The sequence below is a fragment of the Sorex araneus genome, chromosome 8 (assembly GCF_027595985.1).
Source record: "Sorex araneus isolate mSorAra2 chromosome 8, mSorAra2.pri, whole genome shotgun sequence".
Lineage (NCBI taxonomy): Eukaryota > Metazoa > Chordata > Mammalia > Eulipotyphla > Soricidae > Sorex > Sorex araneus.
In genome coordinates, this window is record NC_073309.1 from 55,959,531 (window position 1) to 55,975,767 (window position 16,237).

Sequence of the window (16,237 nt, forward strand, 5' to 3'; positions counted from 1 at the left end):
GAGATGGTGGAGAAGATGATGGATTTGATAGTGATAATAGTGATGGAGATGGAGGTGGTGGTGGTGGTGGTGTAAGTGATGATGAAGGTGATGGTGATGATGGAGATGGAGTTGATGGAGGTCATGGAGATGCTGGAGATAGCGATGGGGATGATGGAGATGGAAGTGAGAGAAATGATGGAGATGGTGGTGGCGATGATGTGATGGAGGTGATAGAGATGGAGGTGATGCTGGAGATGATAGGGGTGATGGTGATGAAGATATGATGGGGATAATGGCAATGATGGTGATGAGATTGTCCTGCTGTTGAGGACCACAAGGACAATGACACTAAGCAGTGATGAACCCCATCAGGCAGCAATGCATCTTCCAAGAGGCCTGTGATCCCACCTCTGGGTGCACAGGGGGCAGCGTTCTCTGAAACAAATACATGCACAGGAATAGTGCTGACTCAGCTGTGCGGCCCTCCTGAGGCACTAAGCACAGTGATGTTCTTCTTCCTTTGCAGACACACTGGCCAGTGGCTGTGACCAGGCCCAGTGCAGAGGGCCTGGGTCTGAGTCCCGTGGACCTGAACAGACCTCCAACTGTACAGGGGACCTGGGGGGCAGTAGCCTCTCCTCCTGATGCCTGACTGCAGTGACTGATGAGGGGTGTTTCCCACCCTGATCACGAGCTTCACCTCCTGAGCTTAAATAACTCCGACTTCACTCATTACTGAGCTCAGATGGCTGCGCCCAGTGCTTAGCACAACCATTGCAGGGAGGACAGGGCCAGGTCAGAGAGGGTAAGCCTCCTATCGGAGGTCACACAGCAGAAGCAGAGCTGAGTGCAGGAACCATGGGGCACCAGTTTTCACATCTTTCCCTTGGCCCAGAGCTCAGGCTTGAAATTCCATGACAGTCCCCTTTGAGGGGTTTGATAGCCCCTCCTTTCTCCCTAACTGTTAACTTGGGGGCTGGCTCGAAAGATTCCCCAGATGCTGTGTAGTTCCAGCGGCCCCTGCGGAAAGCCAGTGCTCCCTCTACTCCCAGCCCAGAGTCTGGCTCAGTGGGTCTGGACGGTCATGCAGCCTGCAAAGGCCATCAGGGTCCAATTACTTGCAGGGTCCTGTGTGGGCCATGCCCCCACCGGGAGTACAGTGGGAATTCACTGTCCTGTTCCCAGTAAGCCCCGGGACTGAAATAACCGCTGACAGCGGCTGGGCAGGGCTCTGGGGCTCGGAGCACAGCGCCCGGCTTGGACGCAAGGGCCTCCTTTCTTCCCAGAGGCGTGGGAGACCCCGTGCTAGCCTCCTGACCACCTCTGCCAGCCAGGTGGGGTCAGTCTGTCCTCAGGCCCGAGAAGCCCCCACCTACTCCTACCACTGTCCGCCAGCACTGAAGTAGCTGGAGCTTAATGGCCCCGTCACTCTATCCCGCCTGGCCAGGCAACTAAGCCCCAACATCTGGCCCTGGGCACAAGGCCAGGATGGGCAGCTACCCCACCCAGACTCCACCCTCGGGACAGCTGAGCTCTGCCTGAGCCTGCCAGGACCCAGAAAACCCACGACAGGTGCCACAGGGCCCCAGTGAGCCCTACGGGGGCAGGAAAAAAACAACAAAACTTAACATCTGCTAGGGGTTATAGACACATGCGTGCACACTTGCACACAGGTATGCGCTCACGCAGGCACACACATGCACATACACACATGCACATACACACATGCACACAGGCATGTGCTCACACAGGCATGCACATGCAACACGCACAAATATGCACATGGGTATGTGCTCATGCGCACATGTACACATACACTCACATGAACATGTGCTCAGGCATGTATGCATACACACGGGCATGTGCTCATATAGACACACACGTATGCACACACACATACCCACAAGCACTTAACTACCAGTAAAGGTGGGGAAGCCAGGACCTCAGTTCACAGGAGTCAGTGGGACTGAGCGGGGTGTTGGAGTGTTCCCCATCTCCCTGCACCTCCCTAGTCAGAGGTCAGAGGCCAGGCAGAGTTGCAATGTTTTGGGGAGACCTGGGGCAAACAAATCTGCACTGTGATCAGTTACTCACAATCTGGAAAATGAACCACAAATGGGCCACGCTGGATTCCAGGAAGCAGGGGTGCAGCTGAGGGAGGGTGGGAGACAGGGAAGGGGGAGGACAGAGAGGGAGAGAGTTGGGGGAAGAAGGGAGAGAGAGGGAGACAGAGGGAGACATATGGGGGGAGGGGAGGGGTAGAGACAGGAGAGAGATGGGGAGAGGGGCACAGAGGGGAGAGAGGGAGAGAGAGAGAGAGGGCAGAGAGAGGGAGAAGGGGGATAAGGGAGCAAGGAGAGAGGGAGAAAGATGGAGGGACAGGGGGAGAGAGGTGGAAAAAGGGGAAAGAGGGAGAGGGGAGAAGGGGAGAGGGGGAGAGGGGGAGGGAAGGAGAGAGGGGAAAGAGACCTTGTTCCTGCACCATCAGTCTGTTTTCTCGTGGCTGCGCTGGTGTTCAGGTACCTGTGATGCTGGGGATGGACCCTGGGGTTCTCAGGCCAGGCCTGTGCACCAACTCCTGAGCTACACCTCTGGTCCCAGCTTTTGTTTTGTTTGTTTCGGGGTCATGTCCAGGGGGAGTCAGGGGTCACGCCACACTCCATGCTCACAGAACATGTGGTCCTAGCCCGGCCTCCTGCATCCTCCTGGCCCTGAGCTCCGTACTTCGTTCCCCACATATCCATTTCACACTGGACACCAACACCTTTGTTTCTTTCTTTTTTAAGTAATAGCTTTTATTTGGAAGTTTTGAGGAACAGGAGAGGGGTGTGTGGGGGGGAGGGAAGGGGGAGGGAGAGGGGGGAGAGGGAGTGAGTGAGAGCCCCACTCACATCCTGGAGTTAAGGTATGACAGCACTGGGAACCTGGGCCTGAGGATCTGGGGGTACCCTGGAACCCGCTAGGGCTGGGGCCCTACAGAACATACCTGGCAATGCCCAGGGGCCTGTGGCGTCTGGTGGAGCCTGACCCAGCCCCCCTCACTCTCTCTAACCCAGCCCTCCTCACTCTCTCTCCTCCCGGGCCAGCATGGGCCGGTGACGCTGAGGCCCGTTGGAGTGGGGAAGTGTCGGGATCGGAACAGCCCTGAGTCAGCCTGATTAGGAGCGTCCCTGACACCCGTTAATCCACAGCTGCTACCACCAATTAGCACCCTCCAGGCCTTCCCTCCCTCCACCAGCTTTTGGGGACACATTCTTGGCCAGTGGCCCGTGGGCAGTGGCTGGGACTATTTCAGATCCATGGATGAAGTGGTAGGAGATACTGTACCCCCTGTACCTTATCCTCCCTAGTGACACCTACTCCAGGAAGCCCACCTGGGTTGGCCAGGACCCCACTGCACCCCCTTGTCCCATGACACTTCCACCCCCAGAGGTGCTCCTGGAGCCCCAGGACCAGGGCCTGGTTCCTTCCTCATGGGATTCCACAGCTTTGAAGGTCACTGCACACTAGGACTGCCCCCAGCCTCCACCGTGGAGGCCACAGCAGGGGGACCTGGTGGGGTGCAGGACAGGGACAGTGACACCCGATCAGCCCTGAGTTGTAGCTTTGCTCCGGGCGGGTGGCCAAGAAGGACACAAAGAGGAAGAGAAAGTGTCTGCCATGGGCAGCACAGCCTGCGTGATCCTGCTTGCTGCCCATGGACACGTACCAAGCTCTCTCTCTGGACACACACATGGATCCCGTGTCCGCTAGGGTTAGCCACGCCAGAGGGGGGACACAGGACACCCTACGACAGGACATGTAGACCCAAAGCCTACACGTGTACTCACACATACACACATGCTCACATACACACATACGCTCATATACACCATCACATGCATGCATATGTGCGCACATTCACACATGCTCTCACATACACATGCACATACATACACATGCACATACTCATACTCACACATGCTCACACGCATGCACACTTGCATGCACACACACTCACATGCGCTCCAGCCCCTGCTGCCATCCAGCCACAGGCTCTGCTGACGCGCTCTGTGTACATCCCAAATAGGACTGCCTGAGCTCACCTGCTCCCTGGCAGCCCCAATAGGCCCCCACCACCTCCCTTCCCCGACTTTCGACTCCTCCCAGAGCAGAGGACACAGCACACAGCCCTGGCCAGCTGGACTTTATTGTAGAGCTGAGGCGGAAGAGGCGAGCACTTCCTTCCTCACCTCTGCAAGAGAGGGCCAGGGCGTGCAGCATGGGAGGGATCCAGAGAGCAGGACTGGCGGGGCCTGTCTGGCCAGAGCACGTGGGTCTGCAGAGGTGGGGGGCTCACTCTCCCACCGCCTCCGCCCCCTCCTGCTGCTTCCAGGGTTGGCCCAGGTAGGCCCGCACGCGGCTCACGGAGCCCCTGCTGCGGGGCCGGGGGTCCAGCAGCTCCCACAGCAGGGCGTCGGCGGCGGGTGTCAGGCCGCCCCAGGGCTGCGGCCGGTCTTCAGGCAGGCCTGAGGCGCGCCACACCACGAAGTCCTCGAAGAAGGGGTCGGCGGTGGGCAGCGGCTGATCCCAGGGGAAGTAGCCGGTGAGCAGGCAGAAGAGCAGCACGCCCAGCGCCCAGGCGTCCAGCGCCGGCTGGATGGGCAGCCCGTCGGGCAGCGGCGGCGGCTCGCACAGCTCGGGCGCCGTGTAGGGGATAGGCGGCCCGGTCAGGCGCAGCAGCGTCCCCCGCGGCCGCGTGTGGCCGAAGTCCGCAAGCTTGACTCGCCGGCAGCGCGCGTCGCACACCAGCACGTTCTCGGGCTTCAGGTCTCGGTACACAAGGCCGCGCGCGTGCACGTGCTCCAGCGCCGACGCCAGCTGCTCCGCGCAGCGCTGCGCCGCGCCCGGGGGCAGCCCCACCTGCGGGCACAGGGGTCAGCGCTGCGCCTAGGGGCAGCCCCACCTGTGGGCACAGCAGTAAGCGATGCCCCTGGCGAGAGCGCGACGCAGCGCAGGGCGGGGATGCGGCGGCGGCGCCCACCCACCTTGGGCTCGATGAAGGCGATGAGGTCCCCGTGGAGGACGGGCTCGCACAGGAAGCTGTAGGAACCCACAGACTCGATGGCAATGCCGTAGGCCGTGACGATGGCGGCGTGCGCACCCAGACACAGTCCCACGCAGAACTCGTGCAGGAAACTGCGCAGGGTTGTGGAGGGCTTGGGCAGCTGCTTCAGGGCCAGGGAAGTGCCTGGGAGCACAGGGGGCAATGGTAGGGTCAGGCCTATAGCTCTCACTGCCCCCCCACCCTGGCTCCCCGGAGTGTGCCTTGCACCAGCTATGGGGTTGGCCACACCCTGCAGTCTTTAGTTTATGACCCACACCTGGCAGAGCTGAGGCTCACTCCTGGCTCTGTGCTCAGGGCTCACTCCTGACTCTGTGCTCAGAGTTCACTCCTGCTCTGTGCTCTGTGGCCAGGTCTTACTCCCAGCTCTGTGCTCAGGGATTGCTCCTGGCTCTGTGCTTGGGGCTCACTCCTAGATCTGTGTTTGGGGTTGACTCCTGACTTTGTGGTCAGGGCTCACTCCTGGCTCTTTGTTCAGGGCTTACTCCTGGCTCTGTATTCAAGGTTGACTCCTGACTGTGCTCAGGGCTCACTCCTGGCTCTGTGCTCAGGGATCACTCCCAGCTCTGTGCTCAAGGATTGCTCTTGGCTCTGTGCTCGTGGTTCATTCCTGGCTCTGTGCTTGGGGTTCACTCCTGACTCTGTGCTTGGGGCTCACTCCTGGCTCTGTGCCGGAGATTGCTCCTGGTGGAGCTTCAGGGACCCTATTTGGTGTTGAGGATTGAACTGGGGTCAGTGTGTGCAAGACGAGCATCTTAGCCCCTGCACTGTCTCTGTGACTCTGCAGACTTTCCCCCTTCACTTTTCTGGGAGTCCTCCCAAGCAGTGCTCAAGTTCCCAAGCAGCCTTCCCCGTTATACAAAGGATGCCATACTGCCATGAGAGACCTCCAGAGCCACAGCAGCAATGCTCCGGGGTCCATGGAGCTTGGGTCATCAGCACCAGGCGGGACACATCCCTAAGCGCTCTACCCCAGCCTCGCTGAGCAGCTAGAGAGGTGGAATTACTCTCAGAACCTGGGAGCATGCATGGCCCGGTTCGAGCAGTCCTCACGCCCAAACCCTGGCATAGCCCCATGGGAGGACTCAGCCCTAGTGACTCTCTCTGCACCCTGAGCCCGCCTCTGCCCTCCACTTGCCCCTTGTACTCCTTGGTCTCCCTCTCCTGAATTCTGTCACCCCAGGGAGGAGCTGGCAGGTGTGCGGGACCCTGAGGTGTGTGGGTGCAGGATGGTGTCACAGGTAGGGGACCGCGCATGGCCCCACAACTGCCTTCTGAGTGTTGGCCCATCGAAGCTCAGGTCCCTCCTGGCCACCAGGTGGGGTCAGGTGAGATCACATGGAGGGGACCGTGACCAGCAGGAGTCATTCTGCAGGGCACGTGCTCAGAGCTGGGTCTCAGGCTGGAGGGAGGTGCCGAGGGTCAGCGAGGGGACCCAGCCCGGGCATGGGGCTGGGGGACAGGCACTGGCCACACCCTGTACCTTTCTGGCGGTGCGTGACCAGCAGCACTCGGCCGTAGCGGCCCTGGCCCAGGGGCCGCACGGGCTGGTACAGCTCCTCCACCTCGGCCTGCACCAGCGTCTGCGCACTCAGCGCCATCATGTCCTCCAGCGCCAGCGCCGCCTCCTGGCCCTGCCGCAGCTCCTCGCGGGTCAGGCCGCCCAGGTCCTCGTCCGCCACCTTGGCCTCCTCCACCTCGGCCTGCTCCTCTGTCAGCCGCGTGCCCGGCATCCCTGCAAGGGCAGGGAGTGGACATGGTGCCCTCCAGAGGGGCGGGGTCTAGGCTAGGCAAAGGGAGGAGGGCCGGGGACCCTGGGTCTGAGGGAGGAGGGCTGGGGTCTCACTGACAAGAGTCACCGTGACTCAGTCTCCCTCCTGACTGGAGGCATCAGAGAAGCCAGTGCCCATCACTGGTGTGGGCTCAGGTCAAGTCCATGGACACAGATGTCCCTCACCCCCACCTTGACTTCTCTGCACCACCCCGTGTCCCCAGGGTGAAAGATGAACCAGATAACTCGAGACACCCCAACCTTGTATCCAAAGCAAACACTCGAGAGCGGGTGGGTGAGGGCTGGTCTGGGAGCAGGCAGGCTCTCTGCCCCGGGGCTCGGGACGCCTGGGGCCTGGGCGTGAGCAGGGACTTACCGGTGAGCCCTTGGGACACCCGGACTCTGATTCCAGCACCGCTGTCAGACTCCGGAGCCTCCTCCCTCAGACCTGGGATTTCAGCCCCTCTACCCTCAGACCCAGGTGTCCAATCCAGGTCCTCTTCCCTCAGATGCAGGGGTCTGGTGCCTAGCCTCCTCCCGCAGACCCAGGGATTGGCCCCCCAGCTTCAGGCCTGGCCCACAGCCCACACTTCCGAAAGTGTGCACACACCCAGGCCAGACCCCGTCTCTGGCCCTCGCCCCGGACCCTCTGCAGCCCCCAGGTGCAGGCCCACCCCCTGCACGCCCAGCCACCTGTCTGGTTCCCCTCTTAGGTGCTCCTCAGGTCAACAACCCCCGCTTCTGCGGAGCGCAGTGACCTCCACACCTCTCCTCTTGCAGGCTGGCCTGGCCCTCCGCTGTCCGCTGTGGTTAGTGCCCGGCCCTGGGGCGCAGGCCAGCAGCGCTGTCCAGGAGCAAGACCCGCCCCAGCTCGGGGGTCGTAGCCCCGCCCCGCCTCCTCAGGACGCGAGCACAGCGCCATCGCGCGGTGACTTCCAGAAGCGCGGCCATTCGTTTGTTGCCCCACAGGTGGGCTCCTGGGGCTCAGAAGTCAGCAGGGAATGGAACCCTGAGGGGCGAGGTCACCCCTGTGGCTTCCCCGTCTGATCCCCCGTTGCCCTCTATTGACCCCTGGTAGATGAGGCATAAGTGGTTGGGGGTGGCCAGGGACACTGGGGGCAGTTGGGACTGGGAGGGGGGAGGTGGGGAAGGGGGGGGAAGCAGGTGTCCAGTGGCCGGCACAGGGAGGCGGCGAAGACAGCCAGGAGGAGCTTCCTTTCTCAGCCTGCAGAGTTCAGAGCAGGGTCTGGAGCGCTAATCTGTGAGAGGAGGGCTGGGGTCTGGAGCCCTGGTCTGAGGAAGGAGGCTGGACGCACGTAGCCTGCTGGATTACATCAAAGGCGCTATATGAGCTCAGTCCTGCATTCAATCATTTTATTCCAGAATGATTCTTGCTGTGGAGTGACCGCCTGGGGGTCAGGCAACCTGGCCCGGCAGGACTGCATCTCACCCAGCCCAGAGGGCATTTGTCCAAGCTTAGAGGATGCTCTCAGCCACCCTCCCACGCCCCTCACTATGCCCCCCAGGCCTGTGTCGCCCCCAGGCCAGGCACCAGGCTGCAGTCTGAAGACACAGGAGGGACAGATGTGTTCTGGACCCAGTGTGGGATGTGAGACTCAGCCTGCCCCTGCCCAGGGGCTCCCAGAATCTGCCATGGCAGGGAACAGGCACCCCAGGTGAGGAGTGGGGCGCAGAGCTGAAGAAGGGGCTCCAGGGATGAGCACTGATGTGTAGATGTGTGTCACAAGTTACTTGTGTACATGCATGTTTGTGAGGTGGGTGTGCATGGGGCGTGGGCTCTGAGTGCTTGTGTGCATACATGAATATGGGGCTGTGGGTGTACGTGTATGTAGATATGCATGCCTGCATGTGTGTACTGGGTGTATGTACCTGTGTTTGCATGTATGATCCGTGTGGGTATGTGCCCGTGTGTGGGGGGGATTATGTGCCTCTGTGTGTGGGTGTGGGTGTGCCCGTCTGTGTGGGCCCTTGTGTACATGTGCGTGTATGTGTGTGTGTGCGTGTATGTGGGTGTGCACGTGACTGTGCGTGCAGGTGGCAGTGATCAGAGACCGACCAGGAATGTTGGGTGCTGCAGGGGCCCACGGAGGTGAGGAAGGCTTCCCTGGGCTGAGCCCAGAGCCACACCGGGTCCCTGAATGCTGCGCATCCCCTAGGTCTGAGAGGGGCTGGAGGAGTTGGGGCTGGGGGCTGGGTGGCAGGGACTCAAGAGCCCAGGCAGTCTGGGGGGACAGTGTGCTGCTCTGTCCCCCCCACCAGTCTGGCCTCTCCTATCAGCTCAGGGTGTGTCTGTGTCTGGCCCCATCCCCCTCTCCTCTTTGTCCTCCTCCTCCCCGTCTGTCCACTCCTCCAAGCTTGAGCCCCCTTCCTCCCCCACTTCCTCCCCATCTACCGCAGAGTCCCCAGTCCCTGCTCCGTCCTGCTCCAGTCCCCAGTCGTCCCCCAGGAACTCCAGGACCACCAGTGGGGGGCTTCTCGTCTCAGGGTCCAGGTCCAGGAGCCCCCGGAGCAGAGCCAGGGCTGCAGGTGAGAACTGGTCCCAAGGGGGCGGGGGCTGAGGGGGCTGGGGCCGGGCAGTCACCCACCGGGCAAAGGCTTCAAACTCGGGGTCAGGGGCCAGTGCCACATCCCAGGGGAAGCTGGCAGTGGCGGTGCAGAAAAGGAGCACCCCCAGGCCCCAGGAGTCCACAGCCGGCCGTAGGGGTAGGGTGGCGGTGGGGAGCAGGAGGCAGAGCTCTGGGGGCACAGTGGGCAGGGGCCTGGGGGGCGCAAGGGCCGGGCTGCCCTCGGGCCGGGTGAGGCCCAGGTCTCCCAGGGCCACACGACTGCAGACCCGGTCGAAGACTAGCACGTTGTCTGGTTTGACATCGGCATGAACCAGGCCCCGGCCATGCAGGAAGTCCAGGGCTGTGGCCAGCTGGGCCGCCACCCGCTTCAGCAGCAGCTCTGGGAGGCCCTGGGGTCAAGGAGAGAAGGTTGGGTCAGTCACAGCCAGGGGCTTTGGTCCCTCTTCACTTGGGGTTTAAGAATCCAGGGTCCTGGCTCCATCCCCGGCACCGCAGACGGTACCCCATCACTGCCAGGAGTAATCCCTGGGACCAGGCCGGGAATATTCCCTGAGAAATGCCAGGTAGGGCCCAACACAAAACAAAAAGAGTCCAAATCCCCCACATTAAGGTAACTTCAAATGTCCCTGCCAGTTCTCCAGATCACATCATTGTCGTCCGGTCATCTGCCCTCTCGGGCCAGCTCTTGTCTGCCCTGGAGCCCCAGATAGGACCAGGAGCTCTTCCAGCTCCATCAAACTGTCTCTATGCCCAGTGCTCAAATCTACTTCTGCATTTCTCCAAATCACACCCCTCAGCAGTCTCAGTCCTCAGTAATCTGGGCCCACCTCTAGACCAACTCCCATTCTACCTCCTGCCGCCGCTGGTCAGGGGAGCGGGGAGTGTCTCCCAGCAAAACCCACAGCAGGCAAAAGCCCAGCAGACAGCAGAGCAGTGGCCACCAGCTGCCCAGGAAGGAGTCTCCAGCCACATCACCCATCACCAGGTAAGTGGCCAATCACCCATCAAGTACTGTTTCCTTCCTCCTTCCAGCCTCCCTCCCTCCCTCCCTTCCTTCTCTCCATTCTTCCTTCCACCCACCCTCCCTCCCTCCCTCCCTCCCTCCCTCCTTCCTTCCTTCCTTCCTTCCTTCTTTCCTTCCTTTCTCCATTCCTTCCCCCTCCCTCCATCCCTCCCTTCCTCCCTTCCTCCCTCCCTCCCTCCCTCCCTCCTTCCTTCCTTCCTTCCTTCCTTCCTTCCTTCCTTCCTTCCTTCCTTCCTTCCTTCTTTCCTTCCTTTCTCCATTCCTTCCCCCCTCCCTCCATCCCTCCCTTCCTCCCTTCCTCCCTCCCACCCTTCCTCCCTCCCTCCTTCCTCCCTCCCTCCCTCCCTTCTTTCCTTTCTTCCTTCCTTCCTTCCTTCCTTCCTTCCTTCCTTCCTTCCTTCCTTCCTTCCTTCCTTCCTTCCTTCCTTCCTTCCTTCCTCCCTCCCTCCCTCCCTCCCTTTCTTCCTCCCTCCCTTCCTTCTTTCCTCCCTCCCTCCCTCCCTCCCTCCCTCCCTCCCTTCCTTCCTTCCTTCCTTCCTTCCTTCCTTCCTTCCTTCCTTCCTTCCTTCCTTCCTTCCTTCCTTCCTTCCTTCTTTCCTTCCTTCTTTCCTTCCTTCCTTCCTTCCTTCCTTCCTTCTGTCCTTCTTTCCTTCCTTCCTCCCTTCCTCCCTTCCTTCCTTCCTTCCTCCCTCCCTTCCTTCCTTCCTTCCTTCCTTCCTTCCTTCCTTCCTTCCTTCCTTCCTTCCTTCCTTCCTTCCTCCATTCCTCCCTTTCCTTCCTTCCTTCTTTCCTTCCTTCCTCCCTTCCTCCCCTTCCTTCCTTCCTTCCGTCCTCCCTCCCTCCCTCCCTTCCTCCCTCCCTCCCTTTCTCCCTTCCTTCTTTCCCTTCCTTCCTCCCTCCCTCCCTCCCTCCCTCCCTTCCTTCCTTCCTTCCTTCCTTCCTTCCTTCCTTCCTTCCTTCCTTCCTCCCTCCCTTCCTTCCTCCCTTTCCCTTTCTTCCTCCCTTCCTTCCTCCCTCCCTCCCTCCCTTCTTCCCTCCCTTCTTCCCTTCCTCCCTCCCTCCCTTCCTCCTTCCTTCCTTCCTTCCTTCCTTCCTTCCTTCCTTCCTTCCTTCCTTCCTTCCTTCCTTCCTTCCTTCCTTCCTCTCTCCTTCCTTTCCTCCCTCCCTCCCTCCCTCCTTTCCTTCCTTCCTTCCTTCCTTCCTTCCTTCCTTCCTTCCACTACCCATCCATTCATCCACCCACCCACCATCTACCCACCCATCCATCCACTCATCCACCCACCCATCCATCCTTCCAGCTTTTCTTCTGTGTCTCCCTGAGCTGATGTTCCTCTGAAGCCTTCCCTCAGGGTCACTTGCCCTGACCCTTGGTCCTCCTAAAGTCAGTCCTGGCCTGGCCTCCTCTGAATGGGGCACATTCTCAAGTACTCAGGGAACCAAGCCCGGACCTAGCTCCACGCCTGTGCTCCCATCCTGCGAGCCCCTCAGGCCCCTCTTTCCAGTCAGCCCCACAATTGCCACCCAGAACTGGGTCCACAGCCAAGGGGTGTCAGTGGCCAGCCCTGTCCTGCATCCCTGCTGCCAACTGTCCTCCCTTGTCCCGCCCCCCGCCCTGCCCAACACTGACTCACTCTCCCTCTGTCTCCCCCACCTTCCCTGCAGGATCTCAAGTACCCGCAACTCCATCCCAGACCCTGCGGAGCCTGTGCTCGGCGTCTCAGTTCTCTAGCACTCTGAGGATGAGTTGCAGGCCGAGGCTGCAGCGTGTGGGTGCGGCTGTGCTGTTGGACAAGGCTGGAGGCAGAGGGGACCCTGCCCTGCCCACGGCCTCACCCTTTCCTGGAGCATGCCGCTGAGGTCCCCACAGGGTGCATACTCCTGGGCAAAGGCAAAGTATTGGGGTGTCTGCAGAGGCCCCGCCAGCGTCCGCAGCAGGCCGGGGTGTGAGGAGACGCAGCGGCCCACACAGAACTCCCTCAGGAAGGTGCTCCTGGGCACCGAGTCTCGCCGCAAGAGCTTCAGGGCCACGGCGGGACCTGTGGGGAGAAAGGAGTGGGCAGCTGGCGGTCAGACCTACGGCCCTGCCCGCCACCCCCCCCACCCGCCGGTACTCCCCGGGCCATCATCATTGAGACAGCGCAGTTCCCCCCGGGGCTGCCCGGTCACTGTCTGGCCCGTTTCTCCTGGGAAATTGCGGTGGGTCCCCCTGACACCGTCCTGCTGTGCCTTCAGTGAGCTGTGTGACCCTGCAGGGCTCTTTGGCCTCTCTGGGTCCCAGTTCTCGGCTTGCCAAAAGTGAGGGCCTTGGTGTCTGGGCTCTGCTCCGAGCTGTGCTACTGCCTTGCTGTGTGCCCTCAGGCATGCTGCTCACTCTCTCTGGGCGAGCTGCTTCCCAGAGAACAGTGTTCTGAGGCCCCAGTCCCATTCCCCCCGGGCCTGCTCCGTGTCTCTGTGGCCCTTGTGGGCCGGGACTCACCCCCAGGGTGAGGCCGGGCCAGGAGCACGCGACCGTAGGAGCCGGAGCCGAGCTTGCGGATGAGGCGGTACTGGGCCCGTAGGCTCCTCAGGGGGGTCACTCGAGGGGCCGTCAGCTCCACCAGCCGCTGCAGGGCTGTGACTGTGTCCTCCTGCAGGAAGGGTCGGGGGGTGAGTCTGGAGCCCCGGAAGCAGCCAAGGTGGGGGGCGCCAGAGCCACGGTCCCGAGAGACTGACTCACGGTGACTCACGGTCCTGGCCATCTGATTCTGTGTCCTGGCCAGCTGGGGACTGACTGGCCGTGGGGCTGGGGCTTCCCCTGGAGGGGGGCTTCTCCCAACGGCGCTGCTCCCCCCCCAGACCTCTCCTCCTGCCGCCCCCCTCACCTCGGGCTCCCCATCCTCGGGCTGCTGCGGCTCCCTGAGCTCCAGAGCCTGCGCCAGGGCGTGGCCACACTCGGGGGTTCTGTGAGAGGGGCCCCGCCGAGCTGGCCAGGCTGCGTCCTCTCGGGGTCCCCGTGTGCTGCTGAGCTTCCCTGCCCTCGTCTGCACTTGGTTGCGGCCTGCGGCTCTGGGCAAAGGTCTGTGGAATGCCCCTCGCCCCCCGGCTGTCTCTCTGTCTCTCGGCTTCTCTCTCTCTCTGTCTCTGTGTCTCTCTGGGTCCCTATTTCTCTGTCTCTATCTCTGTGTCTCTCTCTGTTCCTGTTTCTCTCTGTGTGTCTCTGTCTCTCTCTGTGTCTCTCTGTTCCTGTTTCTCTATCTCTGTGTCTCTGTTCCTGTTTCTCCCTCTCTCTGACTCTGTGTCTCTCTCTCTGTGTCTCTGTCTTGATCCTCCCGCCCGCCTGCCCCCAGTGGCTCGCTCCCCGGTTTCTCTCTTGTCCCAGCTTTATTCACGTCTCCCTTGAAGAGCCCTTTGTCCCTCCTCCCTTTCTCTGGACATGGGACAGGGGGGTGTGTGCAGCCGCATGGAGACATCGTGTCACCGCACACCCCTCCCTCACCCCCTCTGACACGCTGTCCCCCGCCCTCCCCCTTCCAAACTTAGACCAGCTGGACTCTGGGCTCTGGGCCCAGAACAAAGGGGACAAAACACATTGTGAACCCCAAGGGCTAGGCCCAAGAGCGGGGGGCGAGGCCCCCATTCACACCTCACCTGGGCTGGGGCCCCTGACCTTGGCTCTGCCTCCTCTCGGAACTGGGGTCTGCTTTCTAGGACCCAGGGAGGAGGACTCCCTGTCCGGCTGCTCAACACCAGGGCCCAGCCCCTAGCTTCCTCCCTTAGACCCAGGGCCCAGTCCCAAGCCTCCTCCCTCAGACCCAGGGCCCAGTCCCAAGCCTCCTCCCTCAGACCCAGGGCCCAGTCCCAAGCCTCCTCCACACTCAGGTCTGGGGGCCTAATCCTACCTTCCTCAGATCCAAGGGTCCAGCCCGCCAGCCTCCTCCCTCAGATTCAAGAGTCTAGGACCCTGACCCCTCCTCCCTCAGACCCCAGGGCCCAGCCCCCAGCCTCCTCCACCCTTACATCCAGGGGTTCAGTCTCCAGCCTCCTCCTTCAGACCCATGTGTCCAGCCTCTAGACTCTTTCACCCATAGACCCAGGGGTCCTGTCCCTGGGTCAGTAACCTCCTCCCTCACGCCCCACCTCAGGTTCAGAGGTTTAGAATCCCAGTCACCTCCCTCAGACCCGGGATCAGGCTCCAACCTCCTCTCTCAGACTGGGAGTTTTGGAGCTGAGTTCTGGAGAGCAGAAGGAGCAGGCTGCCTGGGCCCCTGACGCTGAATTCTCCTTGACACCGCGAAAGGGGGATTCGCCCCCAGTTTGCAGAGCAGGAAACTGAGGCCACAGGGGCTCATCCGCTCACCCAAGGTCGGCAGGAGGAGAGGCTGCGGCAGCCAGTGGTGACTCACCCGTTTCCACTACTACTACGGCCACTGCTATTAATAAAGATGCAGCAGCACTTCGCGCCCTGGAAGCGCCTCGCTGGCCCGCCTGTGCCAAGCCGCGCAGAGGAAGGATAAGCCTTCTGGGTTCAGGCTGAGCTCGGGACCTCTAGCACTGCCAGCTACGCTCACCTTGAGAGGTGGGGGGCAGCCTGTGCCCCTTTTGGACTGCAACAGTACTCGGTCTGGTGTTTGCGTTAAAACACTTCAGCAATGTCTGATTTGGGGTTGGGGGGAGAGGGAGTATCAGATGGCAGGAAGATCGCACGGGCCCTCGCACTGGTTTTGCTCAGCTTGCAATGATGATTGGGGCCTTGGATGATTTGGGGTGTCCCAGCAGATGGCAGGATTCACTGTGGCCTCACACCCCTGCGCCGTTTGGGGAGACGGGCTACACACTCACGGCTCTCAGGACCTGGTCCAGGTGCTCCAACCGCTCCCCACGCGCCCATGCGCTCTCTCGGCTGCTGGGGTCAGGAACTTTCTCGGATGTTCTTGGCCCATTGAGAAACTGAACTAAGCGCTCAGGGCTGTTTATTCCTGGCCCCTGGGCACTGGCCCGCGCTGGTGGCTGCTTATTCCTGGCTTACTAGGCACTGGCCCTGGCTCTGCTTTATTATTATTTTTTTTAATTCATTCAAGATGGTGGTAGCCTCCTGCCAAGCCACGGGAGAACCGGGCTGGGGCCCCAGGCTCTGGAGGGGGGAAACTGAGACCTGGAGAAGGAGAGACACTAGCCAGCCAAGCCAGCCATACCCCTGGTTCTAGGACCCGAGGCTGCCCGTGCCCTGGGGGATCCCCACGGGCTGGTGCGTGTGTGTAACTGTTGTGCGTGGTGTGGGGTTGTTGTGCGTGTGTGAGTGTGTGGTGCAGGTCGGTGTGTGCACGTGTTCGTGTGCGTGCATGGGTGCGGGCGAGCGCAGGGCCAGAGCAGCTGTTTTGCTGGAGTCGAAAGGTCAGACCGCAGAGTGGACCACCTGGGTCCCCAAGGGAAGGGCTGAGAGGGGACACCCCCCCTCCCCCGCAGACTGATGATCCGGGGAGCTTTGCACCTCCCCATTTAGCAACGCCACTCTGCGGGGTCACCCGGAGTGACCTCGAGTGGCAGGTGTGTTTGTGGGGGAGCTGCAGGCGGCACCCATGGTGCCGGGGGCCTGCGCTGTGTGCCAAATTCTTAGGGGCTCCACCCCCCGGACCCTCTCCACCAGTGTACTGCTTCCGCTGTGCCTTAGTTTCCTCCGAGAAAGGGAGTGAGGGAGACCGGTGCAGGCAGGCACAGGGCACTAAGGTGAAACACACGTGTCCCCTGGGGGTCTCCCCACCTGTCCTCAGCCCCCTGCGTAGGGCCCAGAA

The 16,237-nt window shown here is 61.4% G+C and overlaps 2 protein-coding genes across 3 annotated transcripts; both read right to left on the reverse strand.

Moving 5' to 3' along the window:
* Positions 1-4,273: 4,273 nt before the first annotated feature.
* Positions 4,274-7,660, reverse strand: SBK2 (SH3 domain binding kinase family member 2). Of its 2 annotated transcripts, none has more exons than XM_004617008.2 (4): positions 7,551-7,660; positions 6,570-6,821; positions 5,010-5,212; positions 4,274-4,884 (listed from the first exon to the last, which is right to left on the reverse strand). In XM_004617008.2, exons 2-4 carry the CDS (start codon positions 6,817-6,819, stop codon positions 4,318-4,320), a joined length of 1,020 nt encoding a protein of 339 aa, XP_004617065.2. In that variant the 5' UTR covers positions 6,820-6,821; positions 7,551-7,660; the 3' UTR covers positions 4,274-4,317. The 2 variants fall into 2 exon arrangements, with proteins under 2 accessions (XP_004617065.2, XP_055002169.1); XM_055146194.1 differs by lacking the exon at positions 7,551-7,660 and adding an exon at positions 7,234-7,380.
* Positions 7,661-9,192: 1,532 nt separating this feature from the next.
* On the reverse strand, positions 9,193-16,026 carry SBK3 (SH3 domain binding kinase family member 3; the record flags this gene model as incomplete). Its single annotated transcript, XM_055146488.1, has 5 exons — positions 16,023-16,026; positions 13,331-13,506; positions 12,946-13,096; positions 12,303-12,505; positions 9,193-9,834 (listed from the first exon to the last, which is right to left on the reverse strand). Coding segments are annotated over exons 1-5 (1,176 nt in total), but the record flags the coding sequence as incomplete, so codon positions are not given.
* Between the last annotated feature and the right edge of the window lie 211 nt (positions 16,027-16,237).